Source organism: Melozone crissalis, unplaced genomic scaffold, assembly GCF_028551555.1.
Source record: "Melozone crissalis strain CALT ecotype California unplaced genomic scaffold, PUWL_Pcris_2 ptg000013l_1, whole genome shotgun sequence".
Classification (NCBI taxonomy): Eukaryota; Metazoa; Chordata; class Aves; order Passeriformes; family Passerellidae; genus Melozone; species Melozone crissalis.
This window is the reverse complement of record NW_026535791.1, coordinates 36,489,035-36,510,074: the sequence shown is the minus strand read 5'-3', so window position 1 is coordinate 36,510,074 and position 21,040 is coordinate 36,489,035. Positions and strand designations below refer to the sequence as shown.

The 21,040-nt window shown below is 38.1% G+C and overlaps 1 protein-coding gene across 1 annotated transcript in view; it reads right to left on the bottom strand.

Annotated features, from left to right (window-relative positions):
* Positions 1–21,040, bottom strand: part of CLYBL (citramalyl-CoA lyase) — a 165,195-nt gene that overhangs the window by 12,813 nt on the left and 131,342 nt on the right. The window contains exons 3-7 of the mRNA XM_054271891.1: positions 15,725–15,913; positions 12,100–12,201; positions 10,257–10,350; positions 8,682–8,849; positions 3,504–3,628 (exon numbers count right to left, since the gene is read on the bottom strand). Of these exons, the coding sequence (XP_054127866.1) occupies positions 3,504–3,628; positions 8,682–8,849; positions 10,257–10,350; positions 12,100–12,201; positions 15,725–15,913 (678 nt within the window). The remainder of the gene's footprint in view (positions 1–3,503; positions 3,629–8,681; positions 8,850–10,256; positions 10,351–12,099; positions 12,202–15,724; positions 15,914–21,040) is intronic.

Below are 21,040 nucleotides of genomic sequence, written 5' to 3'. Positions count from 1 at the left end.
TAATTGTTAGAAATCAGATATTTTTCTTAAAATAGGCTAATAACTTCTCCCACTAACTCTACTCCCTCAGATTCAGTTTATCTGCATTCATAAGATCACTTCCCTGTTTAATGTAGTACAAATGCTTTAGAAATTTCTAACAGAAACTGTCCTTTAGACTACTGGAATTATGTTTATCACCCTTGTTTTTTATTTTTGAGCACACTGACATCTATCTTATATTTAGACTTTCTGACAGCTATACCCACTTTTTTTAGGATGAATATTCTAATTTTGAAAATCATATCCCCTAGTAATGCAGTTCTACTGGAAAAATATTGAAATGACGTGGAAATAACACTTTTCTTTTTAAGCACATTTTAGTTTTAGATCTCAAAGTTTTAGACAAAAGAGAACACTTAATAAACAATTGAATAAAATACAAAATGAACTTTTTCAACATTTGTTTCTATTTGTCCAAAATACAACATTACCATTTATTTCCCGGACATGCCATTTTTAAGTTGCATTAGAAATGTAAAAAACAGCCCCACAAGCAAAACAACCTAGAAACCAAACCAAAGCAACCCCTCAAACAGGACTATCTCCATAAGGCAAGCCCAAATACTCCTGGCTAGCTGGTTCGGTCTCTAATTTCCTTCTGTTTGGACACTGCCACAGCATCTCTAATTCCACAGTGCTCATCTGAGATCCTAATTTTTCCTGACCTCAGTACTCACATTTGGGGGCTACTATGTCAAAGCTTTTCAGCGTCCAGGATGAAGGAGCCTGGTTCAGCCTTCTTTCAACAGAAGATTATTATGGTAATTGTAGGTCTCAAATCAGAATAGATTATAAAAGCTTATTACTGTATTTTAATGTAAAATATTGTTAACTAAAGGCATCAAACTTTAAACCACATTAATAGCAAACTATGATCCCAGAGACTGCAGACCAGTAACTTATCTACCACACAAACAGCTGCACAAATCCCTCACATTTATTTTTTCCAGGCTTTCAACTTTGATTAATAACATGGTAAAACCATGCAAGTCTCAACCATATTAACCACAGCTATATTTTTAGTCCTACTGACATGAACACTTTAATATAATAAAAGGGAAAGGAAAACAGAAGAGGTGTTTCATTAGGACACGAGGATTACTGAAACCGCTGTGTGGAGCATTTGCCAGGAGGTGGTAGGGGAAGAGTTATTACTCACATTTTAGCATGTCGTTAGGATGTGGAGAAAGAGGATCCCTCTGTGAGATATGTTTGCTTTGGAAAAAAAATTAAGTAATCAGACTGTCCAAGCTCTTCTCACTGACACAGTCATAACAGCAAATTAGAAACTCAGTTAATGAGTTTCCAGCATTACGTGGAAAGCTATTTTTCCAATTTTGTTATAAAATTCAGTAATACGACAGTGCTACGAGATCCAGAAGTTCACATATTAACCTGCCAGTCCTTTTTTATTGGTAGATGGCTACGTGCAAAAAATATATGAAGCATGCAACCTGGTTGGTTAAAAAAATAGCCTGCACCACAAACTCTCAGCAAATTTGCTCTTGCAGCTGATTACAGAAGCTTATAAATATATTTTAAAAGCATTAATGAAGAGGAAAAAAAATTCCCCAAACCCAAATAAACCCCCCCCCCCCCGAATGGCTGATATAAACAAAAAACCTCAGCATTATGTCAGTAAAATAGCAGTTTCAAAATAAATTCAAAGACTAATGCTTGCCTAACATTAAATTATTCAATATTTAACATTTTTGGCTTAATGATTGTATGATACTGGGACTAGAGTTAAATTTGGTCCAGTCTCCTAGTCGACAGCTCATATGACAGAGGTGTTCCTTAGATGAGTTTCTGACACTAAATTCCACTGAATGAATAGTATTAAGCACATAATAAAAATATTTGGCTGAGTAAGTAGTTTGACTTTTTTTCTTGCTGCATGTACCTGCCTACACATTTGCACCAGCAGTATGTTTGTAATGATGCCTTTTGTGAGGGAGCCAAGCCCTGTAAATCGGAATAATGGGCAAAACCAGTCACGTATTTTTTTATTTCTATATTGCTTGCATGAAGAGAGCTACATTTCAAAACTGAGGTGGAGAGAACAAAGAGATCCAGGCACACAGCATCCTAATAGGGACCCTGAAATGAGTGCTCTGGACAGCACGCAAAGAGCATAGTCATGGCAGTGCTGGAAACAGCCAGGTACCACAAAGGGGATGCAATAGCCCAGCAAGGAGAAGGGCTGAGCAATAGCAAATACCTTGACACTTTAACTCTGAGAAAAAAGCATAATATCTGTTTTGACCTTTGCAGCATTTTTAATGCACGACATCCATAGCATCAGAAATGCAGGGGAACAGGGAAGGCAGACATCCCATTTTTTTCTAACCCCCTAGAAAGTGGAAAAAATGTGCAGAAAACATTTATATGGCACCAGTGAAATGAGACCCTATGCACAGTCTTATAGGTGAACTTCTTGACCGGAGGGATTTGTCTCTTACTTGAATGCCACACAAGCACATGTGAACCATTCCCACTCATCTGCACTCCCCATTCTGACATTGGGACTTTCCTTTTTAACTAGCCCAGGCTTGGCTAAGACTAAGATAAACATGTTTGGCTGCAACTTTTTTTTTCTTTCAAAAAGAGGCAAACTGGATTATAGCAAATAACCTTTAAGATAATTAACTGACAATGCCGCAACTAGCATAAAATCTTCCTTCAGGCGACCCCTAATTTAAGTATTACTGGCACAAAGTGGAGACAGATTGTGCATCACCACCGCAATATTTACATAGCAGAAACCCACAGAGCAGGAAACGTGAGACTCAATGATGCACTAAATTAGGAACAATCATATTCTAGTGTTAATTTGCTTTCTCCTCTATCCAAAATCCAGGTCCAGCAATTGGTACAAATGCACATAAAACATTCCCATTTTTAATGATTAAGAACCACAATCTGCAAGCAGTTTCACTCAAAAGTACATTCAATTACTACTGGGCATGTTTGAGGGATCAAACCCCCAAAAGTGAAACAGGTCTACCAACACAGAGATTTTTTTAGAAACCAAGGCTTCCTAATGCATTTATTTCTTTCCATAAATGATGTCTGTGCACGCAGTCTGAGTCCTCTGCAAGCTACCCGACTTTTTGTTGCAAATATTTTCCTCTGACAGTAACACTGTGATTATGCAGCATAATGGAGAAACAATTTTAATTCTCTGATGCTGTAGGTACTTGCAGGGACTCAAAAGGCTGCATAATCAAAGAATTAAAGTTAAAATGGGGAGGAAGGAAAAGATAGCCATTCTATTTCTAAATGTACTGACAAGTGATACATATATAATATCCACTATCCAGAGACAGATTTCACAAGCAACACTCTCAGTTACAGCACTTCGTAAGATAAAAGCAAAGAGCCATCACCGACCTTTCTAATAGAATCTTAAATATTATTCAAATTTGGTTCTACTATGGCGTATTAGCAAAAAAATTTACCTTGCCTAATCGCTGATGTTCTTCAAAAGCAGAAATCAGTTCTTGTGCCCACTTTATTTTTTCAGGGCTTGGAGAGAACTGTTCCTGGACAACAGCAATTTGGTTGGGGTGAATCACCTGCTTACCTACAAAGAAGATTAATAACACCAGAATCATGCATCGACAAACAGATGTTCAAGCAAAATGTTCCAACCACTTGAGGCTCTCATATGCCTTGCAGACTTTCTTGCTCTCTAACTAATTATTTTACTTGGTTTATTTTATTTTTAAAACTGGAAAACAGGCAGATAGCTTTTTGGCAGATTATTTTAAAAGTAAGAATACCTTGTGCTATGCTTGCATTCAGTATAGTTTGAAAGAACCCAAGATTCTTTCTCCTCCCTCCCCATTTTGATCCATACATCTTCCCTCAGGAGTTTCAGGTGCAGTTGCTTGTCTTGGGCAATCAATAACAATTAAGTGTAATGCATCTCTGAATTTGACTATGTAAATAACAGCTCCAGCCACTCTTAAATAAGTTGTAATAAAGTGTGCTCAGAAAATGAGATCTGAAGAAGATGGCAAGAGATCTGTCAGGCAGAAAAGTTACCAGTACTCTAAGGATCATTCCCTAAATTCTCAGTATTGGCTTATAATCATATAATCCCCAATGTTGTTTAAACTGTTGTTGCTGCAATTATTGGTGGTTGCAGGTAGGCTGCAATATTTATTTAGTCACTGGTATAGCAAACAACCACCAGCAGTGCCCTGAGGCTTTATGAAACAGTTTTTTTAATCCTTTCTTGTATAAACATAAGTTAAGAAAATAAAAATAGATGTTGTCTTTTTCACTAGAGATTTTCAAACGTGAATAGACAGCCACATAATCCCTTTTAATCTGTGATTCAATTTAGCTACCTTAAAACAAATACACGTCTAATTTGTTTGACACTTTAAAAAGTGCGGCGTTTGGCGTTATTAGTTTATTTCTATGGGAATTTCACAGACCGGTGGGATCTCTGTGGTTTGCTTTTAAGGTGCCCTAATAAAGGGAGGCTGCCGTAACTCCCAGCTTCCTTCGGAGGAAACAACTCTCCTCGGTGCCAGAAAACAAAACTAGTCAGAGTGGTGAGCCTGATGCCGCAAAGCTGCCAGCGAGTGAGCAGTGCCCTGCAGACCGAGGCTCCCACAGCCCCGCCGCCGCTGCCTCTTGTGCCAGCGAGAGTTTTGCACTTTGCCAGGACAAGCTGGAAGTGTCGGGACCCAAGGAGGTTCCCTGCACAACGGGGTCTGCTCCCTGTCCCTACTGCCATTAGGCCAGCTGTACTTTAGGAACCAGCCCATCACCGCATCTGAGAAGTCTCACGCCTGAGCGCAGGAATGCACCTATTTTCCATGAAATAACCACTGCAAAAATCCCTGGATTGTTTTCATCAGGCTGCAGTGGGTCTGAGTGATAACTTGGAGTACAAAGAAACTCTACTTAATTAAATGAGCAAAGAAATAGGAGTGCTGTGGTGTTGCTACATTCCTTTGCTGAAATGCCACAAGTAGCTCAATTTTACTTCTTCTTGAACAACGTTTAGTTTATGATTTTACAGGCATGCAAATATTAGTTTGAAATTTCAATATCACAACTATTTTAAAAATACCTTAAATATTGGTAAAAATTTAAACCCCATTAAGAACCATAATTTTTGAAAGAAATGACACAAATAATTTTTTTAAACGAATGTGTTTTATCTTAAGTTTACCCAGAAGTTTTTCAGTAATTTTAATAAAATGTCATAATTAATAAGCTGATGATGTTCCTTATTTGTAATACAACAAATTCTCCATAGCTAAACCATTAATTCCAAAATTGAAGTGTGTACAACAATTTCTTAAAAAATCCTATGGAGCTTAACTATTTAAAAAATATGTTGAATATATTTTAAATTATATTTGAAGTCAATCTCTAATTATAACAAAATTAAAATTTGTATTAAAAATACACATATATGACTTTTTAAAAGTGTAAAACATTTCTGTAAAAAGACTTGCTTTTGATAAAGATACCAATATTAGTAAACTATGCTTTTATCATTAAAACACTGCTGAACAATTTAGGAAGAATATAATTGAACTTTTGATTTATAGCACTTGGTTGATTTCTGTCACAGACTACCTATTCAAATAACTGTATTACAGACATAATGCCATGTAGGAAAGAAGTAAATATTTTAAACAGAATTGTTGTTATTGACAAGTTACTGAGAGAGTGCAAAATTGGAAGACATTAAAATTTATGACCACGAAATCCTTTTTACAGTATCACTTGATATATTGTGTTTTAAATCAATACTTGTCAAGTCTTTTAGGTAACTGTATGATGGTGTCATTTTAGTCTCCTACAAAAGACTGAAAAGGAGAGGACACCTAGACTGTTTCGTATTTATATCTGCTCTCTCAGCATGTAGCTCAGGACTTTTTATAATGACTAAGTCAGCTGTTAGAGCTTATGGCAAAGTTTACCTTATTTTTTACACAAACATTCCTAAAACCTATGCCCATTTATATAGGCAACGCACTGATTTAAAGTCCACAGGTAATGCTAGTGTAAAACATCTTGATGGATGCCTATTTATAGATATATAAATTTTTAAATAAATGTAAATATTAAAGGACTATTAATTTGGATGGATTACATTTGAAAACATTTGATTTTATGTTTATACACTCACTGAAGGAAAACCAGGCTGATTTTAACATAATTGGAAAAGAAAACTTGGCTGCAATAAGCAGTGAGGTCTGCAATAATACTTAAATACCTGGTAAATTCTTCATTATATTATTTTGCTTGTTTAATCTTGAGGGAAGCTATTTGATTACATTAAGGGCAATTTCACTGGCCTAATATGGGGACATCTAAGGACATACAACTTAGCTAAATATTTTGGATTTGCATTGCTTTTGAGAGTGGTGAGTTCAGCCCTGTTCGTGCAAATAAATGAATTGTTCTCCAGCTATGAGAGAAATTTGCAAGACTCAGTTAATTTCAGTTCTCTTGATTTCAATGATTTTGATTGTTTATTTAAAAGTAACAGGGAGGGATCTTATATTTAAAAATTAGAAGAATTGCACATTTTGAATTTGTTAATAGGTTGACATTTCAGTACTTTTACATTATCAGAGGACTGTCAGTGGCAAATGCAATGTGCGTACTTCTGCTTTATGCAAAGTCATGGATTAAGCTGAGGCCCATTTGTAATTTTCTGTGATGAATGTGAAATTGGAAATGTTAAAATGTTTAAATTATATAGATTATGAAAAAAAATACTCGCATAGGTTTGGAAAAACATGGTTTTGCTGTCAGTTTTGAAATTAGATTTTATTTCAATCAAAAGAAGCAGGAAAGATTATAAAAATATTAGATAAACTGAGAGCAAAAAGCCAAAGAACAAGTGAAATATTTTAGATTGACCTAAAATATTTTTTTTCTTTTTTCAGAGGAAAAGGAAAGATGCTGTTTTGTTTTAGCTCAAACAGATTTTAATTTTTTTCCCCCACCAAATCCGTAGAATCAGTATTGACCCATCTCTAATTACAGTTGGACTGATTGTCAGGTTGTTTGCTGAATTTTGGAAATGTGTCGATGATAGCTGCAGAAAGGCAGGAGGCAAAGGGCAGGTGCAGTGAGAGCACCTTAATAAAATCTGTACTTTACACAGACTCTTACTCCTTGTATGGAAAGGCAAGTATGACACATGTACAGCCAAGACAGAAAGTAATTTTACACCCTAAATTGCTGTGTGACCTTTTTATTTGTCTTCTGTCTGGACCCTGTTCTAGGGTCAGGCAACTTCCACCATAAAGTCACTGGAGTCCAAATCACCATCAGCATTGGTTATGCTGAACATTTGTAAATTTCCTAAACTGACAGCCTCAGTTAAGCACTTAAATGTGCATTAAGCATTCAAAAAGAGTGCTCTCAAAGGGTCTAGGCACCTGCAACTCCATCTTCTGTCAACAGGAGGTTCAGATGTTTATGTTTTTTCAAAAATGAAGCCTTTCCTTAAGCTAGGAAATATTGGTTGAGACTAGGTAGCTGTCAGCAGGTGCTACCATTCAGCAGCTCTATTATTTTCCCAACTTCAAAGGCAGCCGAGGGACGGGTGGAAGTCCACATGGCCGTGGATAATGTAGCTGTGAGGAGCTAACGATTTCACCTCCAAAACAGGACTTGGGCTTGCAAATGTCAAAGCTCAACAGACAGTAAAGCAGAGCTTGTGCTGAAAAGCATTGATTGCTATTCTTTCACTGGTATGCCAAGGTCACTTAAAATTGCACTTATTTTTTTGTTTGGTGTTTTAAGATGTTATATATAGCTAACTGTAAAACCAGAGTTTGCTAGGTGGCATTGCTAGCACCCACGCTTTTGGTAACAGAAACCTAAGGGATATTCTCATATGTGTATCCTGGATAGTGGTCAAAGAAAAATAATGTGGTGCTCGTCCTGTGTGTTAGAATTCTCTCATGCATGTGTCAAATGGCTGCTTTCTATTGCAGCCCCCAGCCTTTGGTGGCTGCACTGTCCCAAAGAGGCGTCCGAGTGACCTGGTACACCAATCACAGGGTGACAGGCTGCATTACAGGGCTGTGGGGCAAGGAGCCTGCTGCTCTTGCTGTCTGCCAATACCCGTAGGTGTCACCAGCACTTACTAGGGAGAAAGCCAGGAGACTACAAAGAAACCAAAGAAAACAATAAGAAAACAACTTTCCCCTAGCAGGTAGCATATGAGATTTACTTCTCTCTTTTTTTTTCTTTGCTAAAAAGTATTTTTAAACTGCTGCTGTTGTTCAAACAAAGAGAAAGGGCTCCAGGTGTGGAGGAGCCATGGCAGAGTACAGTATTGCCTTTGCTGTGCTCTGGGAAGGGAGGAATCACTGCACAGCCTCTACCCCAACTTCTCTTCAAAACCAGTCAGTCACACGCTTCATGGCAGACGGTTTCAAAAAGCAGCCTGTGACTTTTCAGGCAACATTTCCAGCCACAATTTTTAAGATAGTAATAAACATAGAAGAGCTTGATACCAATGAGTTTTTCAATAAGTGCCCTGAAACAAAAATCAAGTTATTTGTCCAGGTGACAGTAAACATAGCAACCCATTTAAAATGAGCAACGTCCGCGCTCTTTTGAGGCATCGGCAAAAGTCGTACCCGTGAATCCCATGGAGGCGCCTTCCCTCGATTGCCTGCGGAGCCCATCTTCATCATGGAAATCAATGTAAACAAGGTCTATTGCTTGAAGGCCAAATGCCTTTGCTGTGACTATGATTTTTTGCCTGGCGTATAGAATGTCGTGAGTTTCCTTACTGCTTGTTGCACCTGAGAAAATAACGAGAACAAAGAAAAGCTGACAAGAGTGTTTCAAATTTCTTTCTTCTCTCTTCTTTCTGTTTTAAATATTTCTTGTGTTAAAAAAAAAGGGGGAAATTTTGAGATTATATTTAACTGATTTAGAAAATAGAAGAGGGATGTAAAGCTATACTGTAGAGTCAAAATTATACCCCTCTGAGGAAAAAAGATGCTTTAGCAAAAATAAAAAATAACATCCCTCTAAACACTAGCTTAAAAATTCAGATTTTGATTTAGTTTAAATCAGAATTTGAAAGCCTGAAGTCAGTGGAAGCTTTGTCTGGTAAGGACTGCTGACTTGGCTAAAATGAAAGTAATTGTTAGATTTTGCTATTTACTGAACGTACAGTGAGAAGCATTACAGCAAGAGAAGCTTTACACAAATTGATATACTGGGTCCAACTAAATGGTTAAAAAATTCACACTGAGAATAGAATTGCACTTTCCTTGGTTCTGATTCTTGTCACAACTGATGTCCTAAGCTGAATATTTAAGCTTTAGTATTTGAATGAAAAATTGATGGTAGATGACTTCTGAGAAGAAGCAAAAGTATTCATGAGACTTCATGTGCTCACAGGCTACCAGCTAAGCAATGTACTCATGTGAAGGCTAGTGGGAAAAAATAATAACAATAATAACCATAGGGTTACTATTTAGATGGAGATTTTCAGTCTGTAAGGAATATTTTAGTAAAGCAATGCTGATTTTTACATTAACATACTTATTTTTAATGTAGAAGTTCATAGTTCTGGGCTTTTGTCTTTAAATTAAATCAGAAGCTAAGTGCCCTCTTATAAAATAAACAGTGAAGCACTTTTTAATTTTTAGGAAGACTAATAGTGCTTTCATTTGAATATGTGGTTGTATTGACATGTGACAACTTTAAAATAAATTTATGAAAGCAAAATGTAGCAGGAGAGTGTTTGTGCTTGATGTCAAAAGCTTGAGTGACAGTTGTATGTAAAGAAGTGGTGAAGCGGACACCAGAATTTTAGGACTTTCAAATGTAGTTATAAAAAGCATGTGAATGTTGCTTATGCATACAATATTTTAAAATTATTTCAGTGACCCAACAGGGTGAGGGTTTATTTTGTTTGTCTGTTTTGGGTTTTTTTTTTTTTTTGGTGTTTTTTTAAAATTAACTTCTGGTACTGACTGGCAAAAAGCACAAGGAAGTCTCAGTGCCCTGTAGCACAAGGACCACGTTTTAAATTGCCAGAGGTACATTCTGCACTGAAAAGAAATTAAGGAGTAAAATGAAAACGTAAAATGCAGACTCAAGTGTCATTACTTTACTTATTGCTGTCAGAAATTTCACAGGCTTCTCCAAAACAAATGCCATACATAAACATTTATAATAAAGAGGCAAGTAACAACCTATGCTGGCACGGAAATCCTCTCCTCCAAAGACAACTGCATCCAAATGAAAGCCGGCCTGAGATCCTGTTCTCAGTGCTTCTTCACAGACAGCCTTCAAATGAGAACAGAGCATTAATGTCTACAGAAATGCAGGATGCAGACTACAGAGGCTGTTACAGCAACCCAGCATTACCAAAATCCTTCTGAAATGTTGCTCCTATTAAGCAAAGCCACTGTAGGTGCTCGACAATGCGCAGTGCTTTAAAATGACTCAGCAAAAGAAAAAAGTATTTTGCTTTCCCTAAGCATCCAGATAGCAAATGCTGGACATCCATAACAGGTTCCCCACCTTCTGGTTTACATTATGCCCCAGGTGTTACTGTGACCACTACTTCAGACATTTATGTAGCAACATGAAACAAAACATTTGGCAAATATTGCTTAGCAACAAACAAAAAGTATTATATTTGATTAGTTTGACAAGCAATATATCTGGATGAGAAATTGAAATAAAGATCAGAAACTCTTTTATGAAATAAATAATATTAATGGTTTACAATTATTACAAGTTCCTTACAAATAGAAGATTTGCCACTTTAAAGTGTCCATCTATATATAACAAAAAATAAGCTAAGGAAGTTAAAATGCAACAAGTGCTGCAGAAAAGCATTAAAATAAAAGTAAAACAATTTTCTGCTGTAGCTTTTTTCATGAGGAGAGTAGTGTTACTATTTTATATTGGTGTTTGGATAATATTAGCATCTTTTAAGGCTAAGGTACACGGAAAGAGACATGTAATTACCAGCTCTACTAACGGGCGTTCTTCTGTAGCAGCTGGTGGGACACAATCATTCTGTAACAAAGTGTGCTTTAAAAGGGAACTCTCCTGCCAGCATCAGCAACTGCAACATTAAACCTCCACTATAAAATACTGTAGGTGAAGAAAAACCTCAATGGTTTAATATATGATCTAATTCTGTGTTTGGACACTGGACAGGAGCGTGTCCATTTGGTTATGGCTTTATCATGCTCGCAGATAGGTGAGTGTGTGCTGTAAGATAAATGGCTGTATCAAACGACCAGGCTGCCTGTGAGGTACTTCTGGAGGGACTTCTGATCTGTGTGTCCTCAGCTGGTCTGAAACTTTTCCCTTAGAGCTTGGGAGGGGAATGCGGAGTTCCTTGTGCATGCACGAGCTCTTCTGTTTCATTGCCATGTTTCCTTGCTATTCTGAAAAACCCGGACTTGATAGGAAGGGCTGGGGAGGGGTTTGTATTAAAATGAAATTAATAAATTAGATTTGATCTAAAATTACCCTAAAAATGAGCATGTTCTTCAGGTATTTTCAATGTTAATTCTGTGTCTAATCTTAGCATTAAACACTCCATCATACCGACAAAGAAATGACAACATGGAATTTGATTGTATTGTTATTAGTAGAAACCATTATAAAGAAGCAAGTTTAGCAATAGTGAGATAATGATTAACTCTTATTTCAAAGTAAGTGTTACACAAAAGTTGTGTCTGACAGCTACTAAATAGCCTGAAACACTGAGTATTCCAAATCTTTGGAGAGACTTTTTTCCACTCCAAATGTGTTCAAAACAGTAACAATGAATGAAGAGAGGTTTTGATATTTGTTGTGGACTGTCTGGAACTGTTCTGTCATTGGAATACTTTGAATTTATGAAGGCCTTTACAATACAAACATCAGAGTTCAATGTGCAAATGTTTTTGGGGATTGAACAATTTGTATTTTTTAACCTTGTTTCCTTGGTGAAATCAGGGAGAGACTGAGGAGCATTCTCCTTATCCTAGTTTGCTGAAATGGCAAAATATGAACACTTCAAGACTTTCTTACCTTAAAATTGAGCAAGCCCATTGCAGTTTCCACAAAGGGGATAAAATTCATTGGTTCTACAAGTGTTCGGCCTTTTAGGTGATGTAAGAATTTGTCTGAAAACTAAAACTACACAGAATGAGCTATCAGAGGCAAAAAAAGAACAGTCTACATGTATACACAAATGGCAAATATTCACCTGACGGGAACAAACACCCCTCCCCACCCCAAAACCTGATAACTAAAAAAATTAGAACAGCTTATAACAAGGCCTGTGATCTGAAACAGCAATATTCCCATACATTTCTAAATTTGGAGGCTGGTTTGCAAGGAAAAAAAAATAAAAAAAAAAAAATCCAATCTTAGCACCTCTCACCCTGACTTAGTGAAATGCAAATCCGTGGGCTGTGGAAAACAATGAAGTGCTGCTGTACCTGAGGTCCGGTTTTGTTTCAGGTCCAGCACTGCCATCACTGGAAGCGCTCCCCAGCCTTCTAAGTGGCATCCGTATTATTCATTACGGCACCGTTACCCTTTTGTTCAATAGGCTTTTCTTCATAATTTTTTAGCTTACCTAGGAAGGCCTTAAAAAGGAAGTTTAATTCTTTGAAGACCAAAGCTTGCCAATTTTTTCCATGAGACCAGTTCACAGCTAGCTCTGAGCTGCCAGTGGGGTAGCCCAAATTCCAAAATCTATCATCTGGAAACATACAAAAGCTCTTGCACAGATTTTTCCCCTTTCAAAAGGGAAAAAAAAAAAAAAAAAGGAGGGGGGAAAACCTTCAGCCCTATATTGTAAATGTCTTATGTCTGTCCAGAACGAGTAATTTGCGTCAAGATAAACATATTGCAGGTACTGCAAAAATGTTAGTAAATAAAGACAAAAATCACATATGCATATATTTTAAATTTAAGGAATATTCAACTATTAATGGATATCAAAGGAAAGGGAATTTTAATCATCTCTCCATTCAGTCTCAGTTGGGTAAATCATATCTAAGAGATTTGCATAAATATAAACCATCAAAGACTTTTCATCTTCAAAGGGGGTTTCAAGACCCTATAAGCTTTGTACTGTAATCATCGCAGGTCACAACCCTGCAGGAATAAGGCTGCTATGGCAACATAAAAAACTAATGCTTAAGGCTTAGCATAATATTCTGACTAATAGAAAGGAAACTCATTTTAAAAGCTGGCAGCCTATTTACCAGAAGCTGGATTAGAGGTGTTATTTCCCCTTTTAGCTTCCCCCCACCACCCCTCCCCAAAAGAAGGAAAATCTAATCACCCAGATCTTGAAAAAAAAAAAAAGCTTTCCAGCAATTTGCAGTAACTTTACAATTAGGCCAAAATAAATCACAGCTTTCTCCGGTGAAGAATTCTGCCCTCCCATCTCTGCTCTGCATCATCACCATGGCCCTCTTGATAACTTTTCTTTAGTGAAGAGAATTCCACTCAAAAATGTGCAAGGAGAAAAAAAAATCAATTCACTCTGTACAGTATGGCAGGTTACTACAGTGACAGAAAACAGTAAAGTTCACCCAGGCAAATGCAGAAAATGAGGTAATATAATGGTATCAGTATATCTTCTTAAGACTCTTACCTGGCTTTAATTTTTTTAGGAGGAAAAAAAATGTTACTGTGTGTATATTTTAGGTGCAAGTTAAAGAGCAGAATTCTTGTTTTATTTTAAATATTTTAAAAGTCACACTCCTGGAATTTTTGCTATCTTTTGTTTTGAAGGTAAAGCAAAAAAAAAGAGAGCACATTTAATTAAATATTGCCTCCCTTCCTTTCCCTTGTAAAAGATTTGCAATAAGCACCAATACAAAAGGTAACGAGTGGAGAAGTTTCAATTAATTTTTTTTTTTTTTCAAAAGGAGACGATTAAATGTTTCCGGCCCGGTAAAGTGTTCATTTCAGGGAGAAAGGGGGAAAAAAAAGAAGAAGGCGGAGGAAAAAAAAACCCACAAAGCTTGGGGAGGGGATGAAGTAGCAAGGCCTCAGCAATTCTTTCAATTCCAGTGCACACCCAATAGTGTGTCGGGAAGAATGCACACTGGTCGGGATTTGTGGGAGAATTGTCCCGCCACAAAGGAGGGAGAGTTACGCTTGTTATAGTCCAATAAGCCATGCCAGTCAAACAAGTACCCACACTAGGGACAAAAGGAAAGCAAGAGATTCTCATACAAAAGAAAACAAGTAAGCCCATCTTTTAGTTGTGCATCAGCCTCCAGGTTTTCTGCTGCACATAAATAAAAATGAAGGGGGGGAGCGGGTGTGCGTGGGGGGAGAGAAACAGCTTCTGGGAGGCTGAAAAATCATGCTGGAGTGATTTTTTGAGGATTGGGAAAAGAAGGCAGCGGTGTTAGGCAGAGTATGTTCTTTGTGTGCAAAGGTTGGGCAAAGGGAGAGTGAAGCAAAAGAAGAACAGTGATGCAGATGCCTCTGGGGTTGACTTGTTTTCCATGATGGAAATAAAAGTTAGGGAGAGGGAAGGTGGAAGAGGATGAGGTGACAAAGAGCCCTGGCATCCCGTCTCCCTGCAAAACCTACTTGGTGGCAGGAAGGGCTCTGCCATTTTGGTATCATGAATATTCATCACTGACAAGTTCTGTCTAACACTTACACGGCTGTAAACCCTGAGAGGTGCACCCTGGTTAATTTAATTACCCGTTGGTGGAAGGGGATGGAGAACCTTCTGTGGATGCCAAAGGGGCAGCGCCACGGCATGGACGGGGCCTGTCCCACACCTGGTGACGGGGCTGAGCTCCATGGTGTGCTCAGGCCCATCTCCATAGCCTGATCAAGGTTAGGTGCTGAGATTAAAATAGACCCTAATGTGCCTGCCTGCCTTTCATCACAGCTTGCACGCGTGCTAGCTGCTCAGCTAGTGGTTTGCAAAAATATGAAGTGAATAATTAAGCATTATTCCTTTACTGGTATGTTGCAGCAATAATGGTATATCCAAACAAGCATCACTCTTTTTTGACAATTAAAACAATTATAGCATAATTAGGCCTATTTCAAAGTTTTCTTAAGTAATTTGACATGCCAACCATTTACATTTCAGGTTTTTATTGGCTGAAAAGTCAGTTGTGAAACACAAACACACCTGTCAGCAATTAAAAAGGAAGAAGTAGAGAACTGTTCAGGAAATAATATCTGTGCTAATTAAAAACACTAGTTAAAAGCTTCCTGTTTGTTCCTCCAGTTGCCCCAAGGAGTGACCTTCCCCCCAACCCATTTTTTCATATGTTGCTAACATGGTTTCCCATCTCCTGCTTCCAATGCACGTAACTAAGGCTCTTGGACAGACAATAATTTTGCTTGTTAGGGTAGTCTGAGAAGAGTCAGGCACTTACCCTTCTACTTTTGATAATATATTCTGACAGCAATATTGGTTCTTTGTCAGCTGTGGGAGAAATACACCTGGTTTTCTTTATAAATGTGTTCCATAAATGCTTTTTATACAGCACATCACACACACACATTTAAGTGGATGCACTGCCCAATTACCTCAGCCAAGCAACGATATCATATGGCATTTGCAGCCTTCCTCTTAACTCACAGTCATTCCTCTCTGTGCCTGGATGAACTTGGCCCAACAGCTTCAGTCAAAAGCTAATGTGTTGTTGGTACTCACCCATCTTATTTCCTCAACATTTTCAACCTTTGGCAGCATCATGCTTGAAGGCAGGGTCTTGGACTGCAAAAGCACCTCTAGGTCTTCTTCTGCAAGGCCGCTGGACACAGAGTTTATCCTGACACACTTTTCACCATGGCCTAAGTCAAACTCTTCAAGGGTTTTCACTATGTTCAGTCTTGCTTCTCTCTACATTATGTATGAGTTCCGATGCACAAGAAAAGAAAAAGAAAACATATTTTCTATTGACAGAAAAATGCACTGAAAAGAAAACTTGTTGAAATGACATGGGGAAAAGCTAGACAGCCAATATAGTGGTTTCCCCAAAATGTCTGTCACTCTTGGACTTTATTGAAGCAGTCATCACCAGAACCTCGCAATTTTACCTTCTTCTTTACTGTTTCTTTATAACTGGTAAATTCAATGCATGGAGTTTCTACCACTTGCAGGAAACAAGACTTTTGTGTCTGTTAGTGCTGAACATGTGTAACAAACACAAATCCTTATGCTAACATAATGTATTGCACTAACTGTCTGCTCTCTCAGAAATGGCATATTCTTAAATTTGCATTAAAAATTAATTTTTGTAATTTAGCTCTGTAATTTTGCCTGAATGTCGAAAAGTACAGACGTATATATGCCTCTTTGGTTTTCCTTTACTCCATGTATTCCAAGTGCATTAAAGGCAGTAATAGAATTCAAAACATACATATAAAAACAACACTGAAATAACTCCAAGGTTTTTCTTAGACCACATGAATAGGCATTCTGTTGGCACAAAATAAAATCTCCAAAGACACAAACTTCCCCTGGTCGTTTGCTATTTTTGTGAAAGTAAATTTACAAATCTGTTTAATGGTTGATTTGCATGAAGAATACTGGCATGCTTTTCTGAAATGAAATGCATTTCTTAGCCTGGAGAAGGGGGTAGGGGTCGGAGGAAGGTGCTAGGCTCCTTGCTTCCTGCCAACTGAAGTTTTAACCCCAAATTCCTTCCACTCACCAACAGCCCCTAACAAATTTGCATTGTCAAAACGCACACTTATCATTTCATTTGTGAAGAGTTTTTATGGGGCTAATAAAACTTTAAAGCTCCTGAGCCATGGAGGCTCAGGAATGACTTTAACAATATGCAGTTGCTGAATAGAGATGCTTTTCAAGAAAAAAGGCAAACTCAAGAGGAAAAAAAAAACAACAAAAAGAAATCATCAAAGTTAATATCCAGGCTAATACAAATCAGCAAGAGAGCACATGACAGTAGATTTAAACCAGACGGATGCAGACCTCTGCCGGCAAGAGGGGCAGAGGTGGTTTCCCAATGTGGTCTGAGTTAAACAGTGTGAGGGAACAGTAGCTTACAGTTGTCAGGACCGATGAGAACAGGGTCTCCCAGGCCAGTTTAAGACAGCTCTGCAGTGTACTGATTTACAGGGCTGGGACCCCTGATAATTAGGGTAAGTTTAGAGAAAAGCAATTGGTGGCTCTAACTGGTTAAAAGGAAGGAATAATGAAGCAGAAAGTTAATGAATCTGAAGCAAACAGCCTTCAGCTTGGGGCTCCTAGCAGTGCTCCTCCCAAGGCTGGGAGCATATGCCTGTTAATGGGACAGACAGGAACAAGGCACCCATGTATGCATCCCTGGGCTGCCATCAAGGGGTGCCTTCAGAGGGAATCTCTGTAAAATGCAACCCAAAACATGTGAACTGCTGTGAATGGACTCTGTCTGGAGCTGTTAGGAGAGCCACATAAACATGCACGCAGTTTAGTACAAACACGTCCAGCTGGAAGACAGCTCCGGCCCGTGGCTGTCTGATATGGCTCTTCCAAATTTGGTCAACCCAACTGTATGATGCCAATACTGGGAAATACAAATCCCCTATGTTTTCCTTCTCTGACTCAGGGTAACGGGTTTCTAGGGCTGAGCTGAAAGCTTCTGGACATGATGCAGAAGGGTAGCTTAAAATCACACTCCAAACCAATTTATGCTTTTAATTAAAGTCAGATTATCACCGTTTCAGCACACACCAATGCAATTTGCAAAAGAGAGATCTTCCCAAAGTATCCTCTAAGGCAGCACTCAATTCCAGCTGAAGGCACATCTCCAGCAAACTTGCAGCCTAATTTGTTATGATTTTTTTTCAGAATATAATAATGAGCACTATTATGAGACCATTTCATATCTGTTTTTCTCCTCAGTCTACAAACTCCCTTCCCAAAAAAGACAGATCGTGTCTTTCTAGGTATATTTCCATACAAAACACTTATTAACAGGCTGTTGCTGTTATCAATTTACATAAACTAAATGTGCAGCCCTCTGGTACGTATCCCAAAAATAACCAACAACTTCACTGAATTTATACCAACCAACAAACATGGGGAGGGGGTTGATGTTTTTTCCCATATTTTAATAGAAAATATGTTGCTATGTTAGTTAACACACCCATGCCATCTGTTGGGTTGAGAATTGATGCGTTTTCTTAGAACCGCTATGTATTAGATCTGTCTGCCTAGATACTCCAGGAATGGAAATGTTTCCTTTTCATGATATAATAGTTCTAGTCACTATAGTTTCCACAGCAAGAATCAATTTGTGTTTTTAACTGTGGAACAAACTGATGGGACCTGGCTGCCAAAACCAGAGCTTGTGAGGGGGCTGACTGTGCCTACCCTTCCTACAATGGAGGAAATCTGACTAATGTTAGTGGGGAGTATCAGGTTCCCATAAAGGTTTCCAATAAAATATTTCATGGGTAAATAAAAAAATTATATACTAAAACCTTTGACCAAACATATTAAAAACATGGAGAAAAGGGAGAGTCCTTTGTGCCTCATTAGGCAGGGAAATGTAGAGGCTCTTCTTATTGTAGAATTCGTGCAACAGCTAAAATCCTAAGCTATATAAACTACTCCAAAATTGTAACAGAGAAAAAGGTAGTCCTTGATACAATAATATCCTTACTGCCAAGAATGGGAAAACTAGAATTTTTAAGGAATGGTGAGAAAAATATTTGCCCTGTTGTTCACATGAGAACTACAACATCAGATAATACTTTGTCATGAAGGAATAGCTGATAAAGAAATAAACCAAATCATTAAGTAAAATATTTCGTGCTCAAGTAGCTTGGGATGGTGATATCCTCCTTGGGTCCCATGTGAGCTGGGTTCTTTATCAAACTGAACAAGAGAGAAATACAACAGAGAGCTTCATGGAAAATAGTGATGCTATCAAAATGCTTTAAATTTGTGCTGGAAAGTTCACTGAGGAAAAAAAATGGTTGGTCAGGGTGGCTGCTTTAGCACCCCTTCTGTTTGACTCTGAGGAGGACACAGGAAGAGGTTCATTATCATGTGCAGCTACGCCAACTGGTGAAGATAAAGGTTTTGGTGACGCAGCATTGCTGACAAATCCATTGCTACCCAAACACACACACACACACACCCCGAAATTAAAAATGGGAATACGCACAACGCCGGCTCCACTGGCACCCATTAAACCTAATAACTAAGCATCCTCATGAGTTTCTAGCTCTGAATTATCAAATCTGCAAAGAAAACAACATCCGTCCACTTTTACACTCCAGTGGAAGAGGTGGTCCCTCGCGGCAGGGCTGCGCAGTCTCGCCATCTGGAGAATAAATCGAGTGTGAAGTACAGTATAGTTTGGGACCAAGCTCCGTGGCGGCAGCCCAGCAGTTAGTTCATTAGTCCCAAACTTGCGGGGATTAGTGCGGTATCAGCTCTACTGTCGGATGGGATCAGGCAGGCAGAGCGCGAGACTCGGGGAAGGGGGTGGCGGCAAAGAGGGAGCCCCTTGGGCTCCTTGATAAAACCACACTGTATTAGTGCACCTGAATGTGTGCTTTTGGTAACAGTATTTGGAAACAGCTTCCCATCATCTGAATCAGTACCTTCCCATTTCTCCTTTTTTTCTTTTTCTCACCTTTTTTTTCCTGTAGGTTATTTGTCAAAACATAGATATTTCCACTTCAGAACAGAAAAACTAAAGAAGAAAGAATGCCACAGAGCTGGAGGTTCAGCCACCCACTCACCTTGGACACACTATTAATACAGCAAAAGATGGCAAAATTAACAGCAGATGGAAAAATGATATTTTCTTCTTTCTTTTCTAACTGGTACAATTCCCTACAATCCTGCTTTTCATCACTTTTTTCTAGATTTCTAGACCTACCTGATTTTGAGGACAAAATCTCTGTTTTGCTTTATTTTTCTTGCCTAGTCTTCCTCCCCTTTTTCTAAAGACCTCCAGGTCTTAGTGTAAAGATAGTGGTCATACTTAAATATATGTTTGCGTATGGATCCCATCCTGTTAACATCATTTGGTAACAGTTCTTCGTGTGGAAATGTAAATATATGATGCACTAAAATGGCAGGCCAGAATCTATAATCCTCAATGCCATAATAAGTTGGCATGTTTCAAGTAAGAGAGGAAAAATTAATTGCTATAATCACAATTCAAGTGCTTTTTTTGTGACATGCCTGACATGGTTAAAATATACAATTATGTGGTAATGTTAATTCCTTGGAGTGGTTTGTTTACAGAACTTGACATTGCTGAATCTTTTGTCACTTGTATTAGTGCATGCCGTACAAATGCACATCACAAATAAGATTTTGCAGAAGAGCACATACACATTATATACCCATAGTAGCTTTTGTGCATAATAGAGTTTCTGCAGGGGAAAAGTCTGACACCTTCTCCAAGCATAACTCTCCATCAATGAATGCCATACAGAATGAGAGCATACAAATGCCATTTAGTTTCAAACTCACAAATGGGAATGGCAAGAGAAAAGACAAGTCACATTTGTTTTTAAGGAAACAAAGAGAACCATAAATGGGGAGCAGATTGCTTCTGAGAGCAGCAGGTACTTGTCTCATGAGACTTGCTTTCTACCTCACATATATCAGGTACTCATTAGAATAAATCTTTGAAACGGCAGCTATGTATTCCTAGTTAGTCTAGTTTTACAGTCTAGTTAGACTGAAAAACTAAAAAACTGTGCTGTAAAATATGCACAAAGCCTCCAGAAAGTGGTCATTAAATATTTTCTTATTTTTACCTCTGAGCAGATAATCAGTTAACAAGTTTTTAAAGATTTAAGAAATTTTAGAACGCATTTTCTTTTGGTTCAACATGGAATACACCAAACCCACCATGTAACCAGTCCTGAAGGTAAAAAGGGGCAGGAGTGAGGAGAAGCAGGGAGAATAGAGTCTCCATCATGTATGTTGCTGTCTCTCCTCTGTATTTCAGGTAAACATATGTTTTAGCATACAGCAAGACACTGATTTTGC